The sequence below is a fragment of the Lepisma saccharinum genome, chromosome 18 (genome assembly GCF_977018435.1).
Source record: "Lepisma saccharinum chromosome 18, izLepSacc3.1, whole genome shotgun sequence".
NCBI classification, from domain to species: Eukaryota; Metazoa; Arthropoda; class Insecta; order Zygentoma; family Lepismatidae; genus Lepisma; species Lepisma saccharinum.
Genome location: NC_139246.1, coordinates 39,963,935 through 39,984,424, shown reverse-complemented (window position 1 = coordinate 39,984,424; position 20,490 = coordinate 39,963,935). Strand labels below are relative to the sequence as shown.

Below are 20,490 nucleotides of genomic sequence, written 5' to 3'. Positions count from 1 at the left end.
TTCTTCACTGCATTCTGAACAGCACAGGCGTTGTAAGTACTTTTTCACGCTCTTAGAACTTAGATAATCAGGTGGGTCATGAAAACATCGTTTCCATCGTCACGTCCCGACGAACAAAAGATGTTGGAGCAGCATTAAATAGAATCCTCTCATGGTTCCTTTCACATACTGACAATCATACAACAAAATAGGCTAATCGGAACCGGATTTACTGGTTATGGAAGTGCGCCACCTCCGGACATCGAATCCGGGACTTCGTGGTTACCAAGGCAACAACATTTAAAATACTCCATCCTAGTTGTGCTAAAAGAATAACGTCAAGAAATAGATTATACATAAATTTGCTCAAAATGGGGTCCGGAGCATTGAAATGTGTCCCCACAGGGATCGAACTCGAGACTCCTTAAATACAGGTAGTAGCATGCAAGGAGATTTTGTAATGGGGTAGAGGGTTACCTTTTTTAAAGATAAATAGTAGCCACAACATTTAAGAGGAGGAGTTACAGTTCCCACCAATTGTGCATTTATTCCAATATCGCCCGAATGGGCACTACGACTAAAAAGAGACCCTGGGGTGTATCCAAGAGTATGAATATCTCTCCATGTTTCAAGTGGAATCTTTTTTTATGTTGACTATTAAGCTAGACACGATGTTTGAAAAATATGGTGAATAAGAATTTTCGGATTCCCATGCATGGGGAATCAACTTTAGCATCAAGTTACGGCTAATCAAATGGATGTTTCGAATTTTCCGCTTGTCAAACACATTTTCAAAGAGCCCTCTTTCCATCAATATCTATTTCTATGCCATCAGAAGTTTGATATTATCAAGAGAACATATCAAATAATACTCCCATAAGCGCAATGCATTTATCTTTACCTCCCAGGGCCATTCTGACAGTGTTGCCAAAACTGATGCGCTTAAAAGAGGTAAATTTCAGGTTAAATGGAGTTAAAACTGACTTCCAAGAAGCTAGATTTACGAAGACTGGATAAAGTGCCTTCTAAGATAATTTTAGTTGTCAAAGGTGTTGGGCGCTGCTCTTACTGTTAACGTTAAAGTTATGACAATATATTCTTAGTTTTCGTCTTCAATATCCAGTGTCATTACTCATCTCAATAATCCACCGACGGTCGTATGAAATCGAAAATAAATTATTCCCGGATAACAATATTATGTCATTCACGTCAAACAGGACGTTATAAAAAAGTAGCTCAGGAAGTAAAAGGGGATGAGGTGACGCAGCCAAATCAAATTATGGTGGACGGAACTTCAATTTTCCTCCGCCAAACCCACTGTCGAATGCTAAGATGTTATTCAATCACACAAGCGCGCAACCAGGGAGAAGGCTGAAGCCCCCCCCCCGAAATCCTACAAATATCCAAATTAAATAGTGTGTAGGCTATTGGTATTTCACTTCCTTAGCAGGATTAAACATCTTCCATAAAGAGTTGTAATATACTGAAAATTTCATTTTCAACTACCCCCATTTTTTCATCTTAAAATTACAATTGCTACTAAGCATAGACGTCGGGATAGGGGGCGAACGGGTGTGTCGACCCCCATGGATACTGACATCGTTCAACTTTTGAAAAGGCAAAATTTTGTTATTTTTATTGTTAGTAACATAACTAAAGTTATAACCAAAGTGAAAACTGCATTACATGGAAATAATTTAGTATACATATAATAGAGGTTAGGCCTATATTTATATGTTCTACCATTTAATCCAAAGAATATATGGATCCACACCTTCCAAAATGTATAATTTTCTTTGTGAGAGGTCAAATAATATAAACTTTATGAGTAAAATTTTGTCCTAATTTTTAAAGCATTTTTTTGAACGGAGTATCTAAAAGTTAATAAAAAATTACAATAACTATGACTTTCAGTACACTAACTTTACAAAATGTAAAATAATGAACAACACTTGTGTTGGATATTCACTCAAAGTTTCTTCATTTGTAAAATAATAATAATAACAATAAATTTGGATTAAAATTGGTTTATTTTAATAACTTATAATATTTATTATTGTAAAATAACAATTATAAATTAATTAATTATTATTGTCATTATTATTTCTACTAATCAAGTTTTGTCAATGGCCTGACACGCTCTACAAATATTTCTGGTGACGCCCGTGAGGCCCCCCCCCAAATTAAAATCCTGTCTACGGGCTTGAATCCTTGAAATACCTTCGAAATAAATTAGCTTTCTTGTATTTTGCTTTTTTGGTTACTTTACTTACTTTCTTCTCTGGAGTTAATCGCGGCAGTGAAGATGATTGCTGAATTTATTACCTAGAAACGTCCATTTCTTAGCCAGGATTTCAAACTAGGATCTCCATCCAACGAGTTAGAATAATCTCCAAAAATCATCCACTCTTGCCAGCCTATGCTGACGGAGTCGGAGTCTGACAATTTGGTGTCGGACAATTTGGTGCCAGGACTCTTTGGTGATAAGTAATTTTGGTGCCGCACACTCTGGTGGCTGGGCATTTTTGTGCTTAACATTTGGTGCCTTTATCTTTACACACCCTACAAGGACTGAGATTTTGTCGTGGTTTATCTTTTTTTAAAAAAATGTTGTAATAGGGCACGAAAGATTAGGGTCATTTTGAAAAGCCCGAATTCTCATTTTCACGAGTTAAAAAACAGGTGTAAAAAAAGTCGGAGGAGATGTCAAATAGGTTGAAAAGTGGCATACAAATAGAGTAATGTTAGACAGTAAGTATCGATATGCACATCCTCACTTTCACGAGAATCCTCATTTTCACCAGAATCCTCACTTTCACGAGAATCCTCATTTTCACCAGAATCCTGACTTTCACGAGAATCCTCATTTTCACCAGAATTCTCACTTTCACGAGAATCCTCATTTTCACGAGCTAGAAGGAAGAAATTCCATCAACTTATTTGCCTATAATATGTTTATCCTATCATATGTTTGCCATCAAGACGTGTAACACTTGAAGTACCGAGCTCTCTTCTGCACATTGATTGTATGCAGCTGAGAAAATAAAGCAGCTGCAACCTTAAATGTTGCATCCGCAAATCATCTTGAAGATTTCTTGTTAAGTTCTAGGCAGTTGTTAGTCCAAAATATAGGATGGGGAAGAAAAACTTGATGATTTTCAAAAATATATAATAGAGTAAAGTAAATAAAAAGTGTTTAAGTACGAAAATCTATTATGAATAATTCCATCCAACCATCAGAGCTATTCAACAACCATGCCATTTTCTAAGTCATGAGGAATTAACTCGCATTCAGTATTTATAGCCACTGGAAAGTGAAAGTCGATGCCAGAGGCCAGAGGAGAAAGGGTGTATAATGTCCAGGCAGCACCGTGTCTGGCACCAAAATATCCTAGACCCTATTACGGATATGTTACTGATGCATTCCTCTAGTTGTCCAATGGTTGTTGTCGAATGATGACATCCCTACTGTTATATTGGTTGTTTCAGATGAACGAGAAAGGAGAGTTCAACACGTCACTGGTGAAGATGATGGTGAGCATGCAGAACGCCTCCAACGTCGAAGACATGTTGAAGTCCACAGACGTCTGCAGCAAACAGGGTTAGTACTTGACACGCGTTCGATAAAACAGTTCAGTGCATTCACCAAAACAGCCTTTGGAAGGAACGGGCTGCTCTATTCGAGTTACGGTAATGTTAACTAATCACACGGCCATGAAATTAGGCGGATGGCAGAAGTTCGCGCTGTTGCCACGTTGGAGCACAACCCGGTGTGTTCCAAGTTTAACAAAATGAAAGATCTCGTTGTAAGTTGATCGTTGTAATCCACTTGATACAAACTGAGTATTTGCTCAAATTGTCAGGGATGACGCAAAAGTGCCCAGAAGAGAGGTCGGTCTGACGCTCGAACTAGGCAACGCAGACCGGTTGACGTTACCACACAGTGCGCGGGAACGAGCGGCTTTTGTCCCGCCCTCTCCTTGCTTTTCCCATATGTGACACCATCGCAATTCTGCCCAGCCGCCTATTTTCATGGCCGTGCGTTTAGTTGCTTTTTTGAAACGAGTAACTGAAATGCAGTTCAAGTAACAAATAATTTAATAGTTACTTTTGTTACTTTTGTTACATTTACATTTTCACATAACCCTACTGTAGCCCTACTAGGCAAACTAAGAACTGATCACGATAGGAAGGTAAACGAAACTAACGAAGGACTAAAATTAAACGGTGTGACTCAGTTGTTAGCATATGCAGATGATGTAGACTTATTACGGGATGATATAAATACAATTAAGAATAATGCTAAACTATTTTTCAAAACTGCTAAAGAGATAGGTTTGGAAGTTATCAAAGAGAAAACTAAATATATGCTTACAGGCCAAAACCAAGTATTAGAAATCTAATTATTGATAACAACTTGTTTTAACCAGTTTCCAAATTCAAATACTCAGGAGTAATACTAACAAATGAAAATTATATTAAAGAGGAAACAAAAAGCAAGCTTAATTCAGGAAATGCATGTTACTTTTCTCTTCATAAACTTTTTTCTTCTCTTTTAAAATCTAAGAAACTAAAAGTTAAAATATACAAGACAGTAATTTTGCGTGTACTATTAATATATGGGTGTAAAACTTAGTCACTTACATTGAAAGAGGAACACAAATTGAGAGTATTTGAAAATAAGATCCTTAGGAAAATATTTGGACCTATAAGGGATGAGGAGACAGGTGAGTGGAGAAGGTTACATAATTTAGAACTACATAATTTGTATTCATGTCCAGATATTATTAGAATAATTAAATCAAGAAGACTTAGGTGGGCAGGCCATGTGGCACGGATGGGAGAGGAAAGAAGAGTATACAGGATTGTTGTTGGGAAACCTGATGGTAAGAGACCAAGACGAAGATGGAGGGATAACGTTGAGATGGACCTAAGGGAAATCGGTAGGGATGGAAAAGAGTATATAGATCTTGCTCAGGATAGGGAAAGATGGAAGGCCTGTGTTGCTGCAGCCATGAACCTTCGGGTTTAAGAAGGCTAGAGAGTTAGTTAGTTAGATCACGATAACTAGAGGCAAAGCAAAAGCATTAAATGGTGAAAAGTGGCAACAAGGCATTTTCCGTTCTCGTTGAAGCTCGTATCATTTTGCGTACAACCTCAACGTTTGAACATTCAAGCACACAAAGTGAAAAGCACATTATTGCAACAACTTTCTACTTTTTCCATTCTTACTATTTGCATTAATAACTGAGTTGTTCTGTGCTGCCGGGCTTTTAAATCACACTGTATAAATATCATTTTAATTTTCATATATGCGTTTAAGCAAGTTTTGAGTGTCGTATATTTTCCAATTTCTTACCTTCGCATTTCCATATTTAAACATGAATTTATTACAATTTGATGAAATTTCCTGTTGATTTTAGAGGGTGTAGTGTAGAATACGGGCCTCCCAGATGCCGCAGTAGTAGCTTCGATGCCTTGTAATCAAAGGGTCTCCGGTTCGATACTCGGTGGAGGCACATTGCACAGTGGTTCGGATCCCACTTTAAACTGTAGGTCCAGTCCCGATAAGCCTTATTGTGCTAAAGTGAACTTAAAACCCAAACTCTACCAATCCAAGGTGTTACTTCACCCTACTTTTAAAAAAAAATCAGATATAGAAGCTACACATCTTAAAATATAACTTTTTTTTTTGTTTCATCATTTCAAAATTTGTATGATGGAAATATCACAATCCATGGCATAAGAATAATAATAAAATATCGTAGGATGCACATAAAATGTTGCTGGTTGGTAGTGCGCGTGGGATACAAACTCCTTAGGTTAGGGCGCCAAAATATCTCGCTACGGAGCTGTGCAACGTGCCTCCACCGGATAAAGTGTAATGAAATTACTGCAGAAGTATTGATTGTGGAGATAACTACGACATGCTTTTAATGTATGGAATTATTTTAAAAAAACAACATTATAATGGTTACCAAGGCAAACTTTTATAGTATAAATATACATAAAAACATAACGTTTCCACTCTCTAACAGGGTCTTCCTCAGACGAAGATTTACATTCACATTACGAAGATTATTGTGAATATTCGTCTGAATTAGTCCCTGTTAGAGGGTGGAGACGTTATATTTTTATGTATATATTTATACTATATAAGTTTGTCTTGGTCAGCATTTTAACTTTTTTTAACATGGAAACAAGGCTTAACAGTGTTACGAATAAATTAATTGCATTATCTCTTTTCAGACGAGAAGGAGCGTTGCAACAGGGCGTATAATTTTGTTACTTGCATGATAGAGCAGGTGAGTGAAGGATATTACGTTCTCAAACGCATGGGCAAAACTTGGCGCCTAACTTTAGGGAGATCAAAATCGAGCTTGGGACATAACTTTGGAGAGGGAGTAGTATCGAACTTAGACTTACCTTCCGAGGGCAGAATTAAACTTGAAAATTCGGGAGGCAGGATGGACAAGCTTTCCATCCGTAAAAACTCCAGAAATAATTTGCTAAATAACTTTCATTTGAGCAATCATTAAAAATAACAAAAGTATCTCTAATTTTTAATTTCGTAACTTGAAAATTTGGGTGGAATGCCCCCCAAATTCATATTTATCTTTTGATAATAACACCACATTACACTAATACCTTGGTATATTTATGCATATGTACTCGAATTCAAGAAGGACGTGGGCCTCCCCGATGGTGCCTTGTAATCAAGGGTTCGATACCCGGGGAGGCACATGGCACAGTGGTTCGGATCCCACTTTAACCTGTAGGTTCAGTTCCGATTAGCCTTTCTGTGCATAAAGTGGACTTAAAATAACTTTTCAATTCAATTTAAGGCGGACGTAAATTTTCGTCATCCAAAACCCGAAAAAAAAGTGCGCCTTAGATCGGAAGAAATACAGTATACGTATGGCAACACGGTTGCATCCAGGTACACTTCGCAACATCTTATTTGACCGCCCTGAAAGAATTCTAAGTCCCGAAATCGTAAACTTAGCAACATTGCACTTCGGCTCCAAGTGAGAGTAGCCAACTTTGAGTTGGTCCTTCCACTAGACGAAAAACGCTGCGGTGAGAGGTTTTCAATTTAACACTTTCCATGAACTTAGAAACTATAAACCGCTATTATAATAAATACACAATCAAACAGAAATAAGAAATTGGAAAAAAGAACCTTGAGGGATATTTACGATTCTGCGTGCTCGACTTGAAATTTGGGGGGTTTGAAACACTGAATAGAGTTTTTCTCCACCTGGAGGAAATTGCCATCAAGTTTGTCCAGAATGAAGCAAATTTGTGAGTAGTTTATGCGACATTTTATTTACAATACCTTGCATAATATCGAACAGTTCTGAAAAACATATATTTTACACGACTTGTCGAGAAAATGTGCTTGAAACACAGGAAGGTGGGAGTCTTCATAAACGTCAACATGTTTGTAAGGGTTCAATGTCATTCAGTTAAAGTAAAGTAGTTGGTTAGGCGCTGCTATCCTTATTTTTCGTCAAGCGTGAAAGGTCGCGGGTTCAAATCCCACCCTCTCCTCTTTCTCTTTTTGAGTTTTTTTTTGTTTGCTGAACAGAATATTTAAAAAATGAATTCGATGCACACTTGAGGAACGTCCCTTCTGCGCATATTTTTCCTTAGAAGTTGGAGATTTCCAGGATTTTAAGTTAAAACTTTTCTTTTTAGTTATTGTTCATATGTTGTGTTAACACACACATCATGATTAATTCACAAATCACATATATGTATTCAGGATGCAAAATGTAATGCTATTTAAGTTATGTATTGTTTGTTCTTCACTGACACCTAAAATATTGATTATTTGATTTCGATATACTAAAAAAAGATATACAGTTATGTTGAATAGTGATGTAGTGCATTACTGTAACGAAGGGGAGCGTTTAATGAGTTCAAATTGCTAAGATTGGTAATTTTATGTCCATTCCTTCGTAAGGACTGTTGCCAATCCCATCACCACCATCTTACCATGCGTCTAAAACGAATAGTAAATCGCTAATTAACATAAGTAAATTGTTATTGCGACGAAGGCCGATTCGATAAGAAACTACTAATAAGTATTTATATAGTGAGTGACAAACAAAAAAAAAATCAAAACCTCATAATGATCGTTAATTCCTAACTGCTTTGTATCTAAAATGTTTGTCTTCTTTGAACAGAAAGTTCGAGTATCAGATATAACAAACTTTCCGCACTAACTTTGCAATATTCGAAAACACCATTACAGATTTAGCGCTTTGTAACTTGATTCTGCGCATTCCACGTGGCATGTGACTTCCTCCTAACATCGAAATAACTTCCTCCAACTATTTCCTTTCCTCTCGTGAAATACGGAGACCAATGTTAACTTCTTAGCACGTTGGATAAACTTTACGTCCAACGATAAACTCCTGAAAAAATCCTGCCTAGGTGGAGAATCACGACCTCCCTCGACCTCCCTCGTGAAAATCAAGCACGCTACCTCTTCTCCAAATAGCTCATGTTAAAATTTTCTACCAGTTTGAAGAAACCAATTCACACATAATGTCATATCTATAATTTCCTCATGGCAATTTTCATGAGGAAACGAATTCAGATAAAATCGAGAAACGCTGTAAGGGAAAAATGATGAACATGTCTATCGGCGTTTTGTCATATTTTGTAAATTGTGTAAAAATTCCGTGTTTTGAACAAGCAATCGTTTAGTTACGAAGTATGTTGTTTGTTTAAAGTAGAAACAGGAGAGCAAGAAGGAGTCATTTGAACCAGACCCCGTTTGACAAGAAACTTCTACTTTTTTCCAAAGACTGTATGAAATGAGAGAGGAAAGGGATATGCAACGTATGAAATATAAAATATGTGTGAAATTAAAACAATGGAAACCTTGAAAGATAATACTAACGAACTTCAAACTATGAAAAACATATTTTCGTGGTGGAAAACTCCAAGTCATTTTCGAAATATGAACTTGATTTTTTTCTGTATTATAAAGTGGAGGTATGGAACGATACGATCCCTCAGCAAGAAAATGTTATGTAAGCTACCTCCAACTTTTTCAATGGTCATAATTACTAATTAGGATCCGGAAGTTGATGAAAAATCAACTTTTTTTCTGACCCTTAAAAACAATGCTAAACCTGATATCATGTCCGCTTCCCTTCAGTTAGAGCCGGAAAACACTTTCTATTTTACACTTTTTTTTCATTTTTCGGCCTTTTTGGGCTTTTAGTTTATTTGTCAGTATTTTTAAAAGTTTTTGTTGCATTTTTACTTATTTTTGAGGTTTATTTTTCTCCTCCCCTGTTGTTTCGTGCATTTTAAATGCATTTACTAGTAAAACCTACACATTTAGATTTCTTGGTAAAGGTAAAGTGCTCCCCTGTGCATAGCACCACGCCATGAAGGCGTATAGGGGGTGTGGGGGTAACGCCCCACACTTTCTTGATCCGGTCGTGAGTGGGGGTGATGTGATCAGCATCACGCCCCTGACCGCCTTTACCCCCCAGGGTTTCCCCCAGGTACCCATGTTATTCGACGCTGGGTGGGCGCCGGGGCCGCTTTCACCGTTAGAAAAGTTCCCGGATTTGAACCGGCCGGGGATCGAACCCGGGACCTTTAGCATGGTAGTCAGACGCGTTACCGACTGAGCCACCGCGGCCAACCATTTCTTGACGTGGTCCTTTTAGCAAATTCACCATGAATCGAAAATACGGTCAATGGAAAAGCATAATATTATTCTTAACTGAAATGTTTGGCAATAGATTAAAATACTTTGTGTGACGATCTACTTTGAGGTTCTTTTTCAGGATACTCTTATCGCTTTAATCTGTAGTTTTAAAGTAAAATTAGTCACAATATTAAATGCAATTACACTCTGGTGTACGCGAATCAGAACTGTATTTTCGGATGCTGGCAGACTACAGTATCATAGAAAAAAGCCCACTCTGAAAGGAGATGAATTGATTGATTTGGTGTTTTAAGTCAACTTTATGCATAGTAAGGCTAATCGGTACTGGACCTACAGTTTAAAGTAGGATCCGAACCGAGTGCATAAAATAACGTGAACCGTGTGGTGTAGGGGGATCGTTTGCTTATGGAATGGAAGGTCATGGGTTCAAACCTACTTCCTTGCAAAATCTTTTTCGGGAAGTAAACGGCTTTGCACGAGAATGCTTATCTACGTTTCTTGGATATTTCCGTTGATATTTATGCGATTTATGTCCAGCATTTCCTAATGCAGAAAGTTGACATGTAAGTTCTGAATATGTGTTAACTTATAACAGCTGAATGAAAGGAAAAGTATTTCCTAAAATCCTGCCAATCACTGAAAGATTAAAAACATTAGTAGAAGCATTAATTGAGGCATGCACAGTGGCGACGATTATGGATTGTGGAGGGGCAGATGACCCCGCACTATGCTTAACATTATCTACCAAGGGAAAGAAACTGTCCTTGCCCTCCCCTCTTCCCACCTTGCCGCATCAGTTTTGAAATCCAATCGCCGCCACTGACCATGCATCGCATAAATATTTACAGTAATATCATATAATATTAGATTACGTTATTAGAACACTTCGTACTCGGCAAATAAAAAGGAAAAAATAATAAGGAAAGGGTGGGATTTGAACCTACGATGTTTCGATCTTGACGAAAACAGTAAAAAAACGGAAATGTAGTCATCTAACCAACTACTCCAGGAGATTGCTAACAGAAAGCTCAGTAAAGCACGTTCATCTCAGTTGAAGCAACATTGTGCCAGAGTTTCGAACCATTTTCCGCCAAGAACCAAGCAAAAGACACACTTTGCAGAATCGTTTGGTGTTGTGCAAGGTATCTTTACTAAACATTTCGCATAAAATCATCATAAATTTGCCTTCTTGCATTCAAACGTGACCGCAATTCTTTCCAGGTGGATGAGAACCTGTTCAGTGTTTCACAATGCACATACATTTTCCTATTTTCAAATTCAGAACGAAGAATCTTTAAATATTTTCAACATACGTATTTCTACTTAACATTTTTTTGTCTACTCATATATTTTATTACTGCTTTAGGGTATCTCTACTTTATGGAATGTGAAAGAATAAAAAAAACACAAGATCGTTTTCATTCAGGATGAAGGAATGTTGCAAAGTTGGCTACTCTTAGTTTGCTCTGAAGCGCTATGCTGCCAAATTTACGAATTCCGGACTTTGAAATTTTTCAGGGCGGTCAAATAAGATGTTGCGAAGTGTACAAGCAAAGGGGAAGCGAGAGGAGAGAACAAAAGACTGTCAACTTTAGATCTCGACTTTGCCTGGGTTCTTCTCATATTGGTTGAGTTGTATTTATTAATACATATTCTTATGGAAGTGAGCAACCTAATTCTGTCCTTTCCTCCCAGTAGTCTGCGCTTTGTTTCCATTGTTGACACATCCAGGGGCTCTTGTTCGAATCCCAGACTAGGCATGGATTTTCTTGGTGCGTGTTCCTTCATCTATTTCATCATATCATCTCTCACCCTCATCATTAGTTGAAAGTGTCAAACAATCGAAGCAAAATAAGCAAAACCAATCAATTAACCATTGGTTTATTTGCATAGAAATTAGCAATAGTTCCAATTCCGCAACTACCTAAGTCGCCTTGGACAATTTAAGATTTTCGTCGAACTTACGTTTACCGGGTGTCAGAACTTGTCATCCCCCATTTGGGGTTAAAAAACTTCAAACTTCTGATACTTTCAGAATTTTCAATTCTTTTGACCTTATAGACAAAATAGGGCCCAGATACCTCATATGTTTAACAATTTTCGGAGTTACCTGTCATTGAAACGTAAGCATAAGAAATGTGGCCAAAGTGTTTTGCCTCCTTCGTGGTTATTTGGTGTTACAAAGATGACAAATTATGGGACATATCTATCGGATTCATTGTATTATAAAATGGAAGCTACCAATCTGGGAGTAAAGATGGTAAAAGATCATTTAATTCTAAAATAAAATATTTTTTAATCTTTACATTTAGAATTATAGGCCAAAAGTTAGAGTGAAATTCATAAGCGTCGAAAAATGCTAAAATCACAGTATCTACTAATTGAAAATGACCGCTAGATCTAAACGCAAGCCTAAAAGAAAAAAAATCATTGCGGATTTGAACACTTGAAGCATATTGATTCATTGATTTGTTGCTTCAAATCCACTTTATGTATATATAGTATAATCGGGACTGGACCTACAGCTTAAGGTGATGTGCCACCACCGGGTATCGAGCCCAGGATCCCTTGCTTACAAGGCGACGACGTTGCCACAACGCCATCGGGGAGGCCCTTTGAAACGTATAGAAAGAGGTTGTTGTGGTGAAACGACAAGGGTTAGTTGGTATAAAATATAATAGTAGAGGAAATAAACGATTTCTCCCGGAAATAAATGAAACACAAACTTTTTGTGGCAAATTGTGTGGAATGGTATAGTGAATAATATATTAAAAATCCACCATCCAAACGTTTCGGGAAAATACGCCATCTTGGAAAATGGCAGCAAAAAGTAACCTTAAAAACTAAAAAAAATATAATATCTCGGAAACGGTGCATCGTACACAAAAAGTGAAGATAACCAAATTAAGGAGCAGACAATTTGCTATACTATGTTTTTTTTTGTTTTTTTTTTGATAGAGCTACCTTAAATCTTAATTGAGTTAAAAAGATTCAAATATTTTCTTTAATTTTTAGAATTAGTGTAAAAGTTGGTTTCCGACACACAAAAAAACCAGGAAATATGTAAGAAACTATGTAATTTACATCCAAAAGTCACTGAACTTAATTCATAGCTTATTATTTCCTCTAGAGACTGGTTTTCGTTTCGTGCCTTTAAAGTCAGGGGTTGAGGAGGTATGTAGTTTAATGCAGAGTCATGTGTTTCCCTAAATTTACGTGTTCCATTTCTTATGATATTGATAAAAACATAATATATTGTTTTCTGCAGTGTTTCGTTCACTTGCGTTTGTTACATGTTGTTTCTCTTGTTTAAAAATGTATGCACACAGTAGCGGCGAATAGGTGACTAAACTGAGGGGGTGGAGTTTGGGAGGGGTAAGGACCGTTTACTTTCTGCTTACTGTATGTAGAGGGAATCGTATTTAAAATGGAATTTCGGGTCAAATCCACTGGTAGACAAGACTTAGCATTAAGAGACCATAGTGCGGGGATAAAAAGTATGTATGGGGAAGGGAGGGGGAACTTCACCCCATGCCCCCATCCCCACCCCAAATTGCCGACACTGTCAATACATTGAACTAATATGATACGGTAAAATACGGTTCTAATTCGGTCACTTTGCCTTTGAGTCCATTGCAGAATTTTTCGTAGATACCTGGTGTTAGCATGTTAAATTTCATCATTTCCTCTACATACAGACGTGCACATGTAGCACAGGTGTTGTCCCTGCTGCAGCAAGAGGAGAACATATGCGTAACTGATGGAAGATGTACACTCCACTTCCCAATACACTCGGCTTTAATGAAATTTCGAAGAATATCAAGAATCCTAATGTATTGCAGCCACAGAGCAGCAGCATCCTGTTATCTTTCAGAGTTGAACCAAATGTAGATAAAGATTTTTCAGCACCTCAGAGCTTGAAATTACATTAGTATCTACTTCTGAATTGAGCAGATTATTGAACGCATCTCAGAAATATGTTCATTTGCAATATAATTTGCTTCTTCGTGTGCATAAACTATGAAATGACCCCTTGTGCCTCTGGCTACACTAATTCTAAAAATTAAAGAAAATGTTTGAATCTTTCTAATTCAATTAAGATTTAAGGTAGCTCTATCAAACAAAAACCATAGTATGGTAAATTTTCTGCTCTTTAATTTGGTTATCTTCACTTTTTGTGTACAATGAACAGTTTTCGAGATATTATAGGTTTTTTTTAGTTTTTGTGGTGAATTTTTGCTGCCATTTTCCAAGATGTTGTATTTTCCAGAAACATTTAGATGGTGGATTTTTAGTGTATTATTCGCTATACCATTCCGCACAATTTGGCACCAAAAACTTTTGTTTTGCAATTATTTCCGGTTTAAGCCATTTTTTTCCCATTCGTTTTCTCTACTATAAGGCACATACACGAATCAAATCCCTAAAATGAAATTATACCGTACAGGAGACAAAAATACAAACAATGTACTTCATATGCGTGTACGCCTTTGATGTGCTGGGAGGTTGGCAACATGACACGCTACTACGATTAGCAGATGCCCTATTTCTCAGACGTGTCCTACATTTATGACATATGTCCGACGTCAGGAAGAAATTCCCCGAATCGTAAAGTCTCACATTTTGAGCATCACGTAGTTTTCATCAAGAAAATAAGTTCTTTGAATAAACCGATAATAAACAGATACGCAATGATAAGTTTGTCATATATTCCGCAAAAGGATTTGATATTATACTATAATTTCAAAGATATTAGATGTTGAAAGTTTCAAAATTACGTTGTGATATAAAAGTAAAAATTGAGAAAAATCTGTCCTCAGAAAAGTATGCTTGGAATCACATATAGTGTCATTGGTATTTGTTCTCAGGCACTGGCGTGCGCAGGATTTTTTTCGGGGGAGTTGGAATTGTAAAGGTGGATAGCCTAGTACATACCTGCTTTGTGGGGGGCGGCATACGCAATAAGATATTTTGTATATTTGGAACTATCCACTTTTATTTTTAAAATGTTGATATTCTCAAAATTTCGGAGGGGGCTGCAGCCTCATCAGCCCCCTCCGAGTACGCCAGGGTTCTTAGGATTATTTCCGAAATGCATTAGTATTAAACTCGAAATGTGTCAATTTCATTTTATTTGCAAACATTCCAGAATTGCTGTTGGTGATTGTGTTGTATAGATACATTTTGAGACATGTGTCCTACTTTTTGTTCATAGTGATATGGCAACCCTGTGATCCAGTTTAGAGTTCCTCATTATGTTACTTAATTATTCTGAAAGTTCTGCCTCATTTTGTTCAACACAGGATAAGATGGGGAAGGACAAAATGGCGACGAACAAAATGGGGAAGATGGGGCCGACTGCTGCGCCACCTACAACTGCCAAAGCCGAAGGATGACCAAAAGAAGAGCACTTATGCAATCCACACCTTGGAGATATCACGGTATAACTTCTCAGAACTTAAAATTGATCACTTTTTCATTCATGATAGATCATTAAATACCTCATGATTATTTTACCATAGTACTCCGCATCTATTTCTTCTTTGCTTCTAAACAGAATTTAGTGAAAAGTAGTTGGAAGTTTTACCGAATGCCTGTATCTAAAACTAATTTTATCAAGTTTCAACTGGATTTGACGGACGGTTATAGTTAAATATAGTTTTTAGTAGCGAAACCAATATTTGAATCGGGTAACTAAAGAAAGTAATTACAACTAACATACAGTTGAAAGTAGTAGTCGCGCAACAGTTTAAAATATTATTGACCTAAGAGATTATTTTTATTACACTTCTCAAGTTTCAAAATAAAACACGATTCTAATTTTCTCTTTACTTTTTACCGAATTTTAGACAATATGTTCCACAGTTTCAGTACAGTTTCTCGTACAATGAGGCTCAGAAAATTTTTGCGCCCATAAAAAAGGCCAAATTGTACATTTTGGGCGTATACTCGGACAAAAATCCCTGCACGTTGAAATATAATCGTACGCTTGGCAACATTGTCCACAGCTGACTGACCACTGGCTGCATACCAACAAGCGAAGAACACTGCCATCTATCTCCAAACGAGGCAACTAATTCGATTAGAAATAACTTTCGCGGGTTCTAAACGTAATCGCCAGTTCCGTTTCAATCATAATTTCTATTATCTCAATGGTAGACGATTTATCATTTTTATAGATATAAGAAAATATTTAAAATCATGTCATATTTTCCACCAAGGAGGAAACTAGTAACAAATATTGTCAATTAATTTAGTGTTTTTTAAATTTATTAAAAATAATTTAAACTACAATAATAATTCACATATTAATTTCTTTTCAGGAACAAAATTTATGACGACGCAGATTAAGAACTTGTAACGATGTACTATTGGTAAATATTAAATCGTAGATGTTATTATTTAGTATAAATAAATAATATGCATGAATGTTCCACATGACCTTTTATTCTTACTAATACATCCTAAACAAAAAACACAGCGCATAAAATGTCAGAAATGTTATATCTATATTACATTTGGTGTACTTCAAATAAACAGTGTCTATTATTTTCAGCAATTTTACATTTTTTATTAGAGAATTTAACTCCCTTAAAAAATATTGAGACAAAGGGATATAAGAAATAAAGTATAACGTACAATTTCCTTCCCTTTAGAAATTGTATGAATTTATATTTTTTCTTGTTGCCCACAATTCCTGAATTACAAGCAATCAGTATTCACAGAGGCATCAATTTGTCATTGGATTAACAATATCATGCACTTGGTTTTAATATTCCAATACTTCCTAAAAATCATTAAAATAAATCAAGAAGGTTAAGATCAATGTTGGGTAACCTGATGGTAACAGTCCTGCAGGAATTGTTCTTGCCCGAGAGGGATGGATGAAAGCTTGTGTTGCTATGGCTATTACCAGATATAGAAATTCTGAAAGTGAGTTTATATTTCGTGTACAGTCTTTTATGGCATAACTGTATTAATATTATGGCTGAGCCGATGCTGATGTATCGGCCGATACCAGTGGTATTCTTACGGCATATTGATATTGGTCTTCCGGAAAAATGCCGCTGGACACTTTCGCGGAGTTTAATTATCCTGGAAATTATGCAAAATTCAAATTTTATTTTTACTTTGCACTAACTTTGCACAAAAAACTGTATTTTGTGATTACATAACATATATTTTAATATTCTGATATAATTCTTAAATATTCTAAAGCAAATGTCTTGGTAAATTGATTCACATATTTGGAGAAGTATATTTACACAGGGCTAGGATTTTCATCACCTAAAAATCACCAAAATATGCAAAATAAAATATGCTCTTTTGACCTAAAATTTTACAAAATATGCACTGTAATTTGAAAACTATGCCCTTATAAATAGACTGTTTCGAAATATCAATATCTAACTTATGCTGAAGTATTTTCATATACATTCTATTTTAAGTTCACTTTATGGGCCCTGATGAGTTGAAATGCACAATGAATATTTTCTCTAATTTTCAATTAAAAATGAAAAATATTTTTCTGCAGTAAAAAAAAAAACAACTCGAGTGAACATGCGAGTAAGAGCGAATCCACTAGGAAAATGACTATATTTCTTGAAAAAGCGAAAAAAAAGTGCTGAATATGGCCGAAAATCCATCAAAATATGCTTAGAAATGGCCAAATATGCCAAAATATGCTCTTAAAAGCACCATAATTCAATTAGTTTCTTCAGAATATGAATTTCTATATATTTAGGGAACATACCACCCTTACCAAAGAAAAAATATGCTATGTCATAAAAATCCTAGCACTAGTGTTCAATATTTAAAACAAATTTTAATTATTGCAATTATCAAGAATCGGTATCGGTGGGAATCGGTAACAGCAATGGCGGCGATTAGGGAGGGGCGAGGGGGCAGTTGCCCTTGCTCTCCACTTCTTGTAACTTTTGCTCTCATACTATGCTAAACCTTATATACCAAGGGAAAATACACTGTCCTTTTCCCCCTAGTTTTGGCACCTTACCCCCCAGTATTGGAACCCAATCGCCGCCACTGGGTAAGAGTATCGGCATCGGTTCAAGGTTATATCAGTACAGCCCTAATTAATATTAAGTAATGCACAGTAGGACAAAAATGAAAAATGTCAAGTATTAGTCATGCTACAATTGTTCTTTCCAGACTTTTCAATAAAAAAGGGTATGTTTTGTGATTTGTAAGTTTATTGTCAAACCAGGGACGTAAATAGCACTCCTGGTGTGTGGGTGGGCGGGTGGGCGCACGAAATTAGGGGTGCACAGGTCCTGACTGGGTTATATTGCCACTTTATAAGTAATTTTTCGTAGCACGAGTCAGTATTTTTTTGTAAAATATACAGAACATTTATTGTCTAGCTTATCCGAGACGAGGGGGAGGGGACCTGTCAGGCCCACCACCTCAATTTTTTCGATTTTTCAAATTTAAAATTTTTCGTTGTTCTCTAGGGTGTTCACAATATTACATTTGTTCATAAAAATATAACTGGAATGTAAATAGATGTAAAAATGCACTAGGTGGGCCTATCAGGGGCCATCTTTGAGGTACTCGTGCCAGTGAGAGTGTACAATTGGTTGTTAATGATGGTACTTTTGATAATTAATGAACAACTACAAAAAAGCATTAATGAAAACTTACTGTTTTCTTTTTTTTAGTTTTACTGAATGGTAAAATAATGTGTGTGGCACTCATACAATAATTGGTTATTATTTCTAATTAATGATGATATTTTTTATAATTATTATAATTAATCAGTAACTTCACATATATAATGAGCAAGGAAGCAGTGTTTCAATAACAAAATTATTACTTGAATTATAGTGATAAAATAAAGGGTGGGCCTGTGAGCATCACCCCCCCCCCCATTCAGGTAAGTACGTTTCTCGTACGTCACGGCTAAGCTAGGGTTAATCACTACAATAGTAGATAGTGAATCATAATATTTGTAGAAAATTTTCATTAGAGGAATAGTTCACACACTCATTGATAGCGCTACATAAAAGTAGATGACAAGAAAGAAAATTAGCTTCTCCTACTTATATTTACTGCCTGCGTTTCATCAAGAATGCTCTTATGAATATATTGTGATGCAGTGGGGGCGATTTGGTTCCAAATTAGGGGGGGCAAGGGCAGTTTACTTTTCCTTGATAGATAAGGTTTAGCATAGTGCTGGGGCAAAAGTGGCAAAAAGTGGGAGCAACTGCCCCCTACGCTCCCCTAATCGGCGTCACTGTCGTGAGTTACTTTTGTAGTTGTTTTTGTTAATCATGTGCAATGTTTGAACACAGGCATTCAAGTGTTGCTGAATTTCGAAACAGGAAGAAAATGCATCCATTTTTCAAAGTATGCATTTTTCATATTTACACAAAGTTGTTTTCTTTAACGAGAAAAAACACAGAACTGTATACTCTGTCCCGAGAATCTATGGATTGCGTTAAGGGGGGAGCGACTGCACTTACCAGCCTTTGCAGCAACGTGTTCTGCTTCGCTCCTCATACTCGCTTTCTCCCCTTCTCAGCCTTTATGCACGCCTTTGCTCCAGATATTCCCGGGATAGAGAATAGGTTGAGTGGGGAGTACATACTTTACAAACCATATTCAAGTTTCACAAGATATTGGCTCATTTTAAATACTGCGGGAACATTTTTTGGCTAGATTGTAAGGTAAGTTGTCCATGTTAACCATTCCACCGGAGACAGTCCTCAAACGCTGTCTCCTCAATCATTCCTCGGGGTCAGTGAGCGTGTTGTTGTCATTTGTGTTGGGTTCAGCTGCGTCGTACAAGCGACTGGCCTCATCCATCTGTAGAAAAATGGGAAAAGTAAATACATTTGCTGTAGAAACTATATAGTAGGGATTTTCAAATATTTAGATGTCGTGGCTTACCTCCGCTGCCAAATTTCCACGTGCCTCCCCTCAATAATAATTTATAGATACAGTACATGTGACCGCAACCATCACTAAATCTATTCATGTGATTATTTACTATTGGTACACACACAAGCAATGAAAATATAATGTGTGTGATTAATACAGGTGCTGTGTAGCATTTCAATCTTATAACCTGGTGTCAATTTCTTCAGCGATAAGATATTCATGAGACAAAATGGATAAATACAAAAGTAAGAAAATCTGGAGTATACATGTGAAAAACAGGCATACGGCAACCTTTGAATATCTTCATTGCTTCTTCTATCAACTTGCTGAGTGCACAAAGTCACCAAAGTTTTCATCTTTAATCTTTCTCTTCCAAAGCAGCAACTTTCTTTTGAAGGTTGCCCCTTGTCTAGTAGATACAGGATTCTCTTTTATCTTGTAGAGATTCATTCAGAACATTCATTTTGTAGAAAAAAACAAAAATGTTTGCCAATTTCTATACAAAGACACTACCAAAGAAGTTTTCAGCATTGGCATGGTTTTCTTCTACGAGGTACAGTACGAATGCAGTTTCTGTCTCAGTTCAAACACATGGGAGATGACATTACCCACGGATCATCAACGTAAGTTGCAGTAATACAGAAGAAGAAATTGGTGTTTTTTATATTAACTCTTAGAAGATTTTTTTTAAAAGTTCTTGCACTTCTCAAGCGAAACTTCGGCGTTTCACCGGGAAGGCGCGCCTCAATTTGAAACCACTCATCTATAGTATTATAAATCGTTTATTTATATTTCTGTAAGTCATGTTAGCTAGTTTTGTGTAAACAATATTTTCAGATGGTTTGTTCTATTCATTCTCTCTCTGTTCCCTTTCTCTATCTGCCTTTCTATATTTCTCTGTCTCTGCCATT

At 36.5% G+C, this 20,490-nt stretch overlaps 1 protein-coding gene and 1 long non-coding RNA gene across 2 annotated transcripts in view; one reads left to right on the top strand and one right to left on the bottom strand.

Moving 5' to 3' along the window:
- On the top strand, positions 1 to 16,112 carry LOC146002537 (uncharacterized). Its single transcript, XR_014443722.1, has 5 exons — positions 1 to 32; positions 3,469 to 3,580; positions 6,229 to 6,284; positions 14,983 to 15,120; positions 16,003 to 16,112. It is a non-coding gene; the product is annotated as an uncharacterized LOC146002537 (long non-coding RNA).
- Positions 15,972 to 20,490, bottom strand: part of LOC146002536 (general odorant-binding protein 57c-like) — a 30,441-nt gene continuing 25,922 nt past the window's right edge. Inside the window, exon 7 of the mRNA XM_083140453.1 lies at positions 15,972 to 19,504. Coding sequence (XP_082996579.1) covers positions 19,424 to 19,504 — 81 coding nt within the window. The 3' untranslated portion in view covers positions 15,972 to 19,423. The remainder of the gene's footprint in view (positions 19,505 to 20,490) is intronic.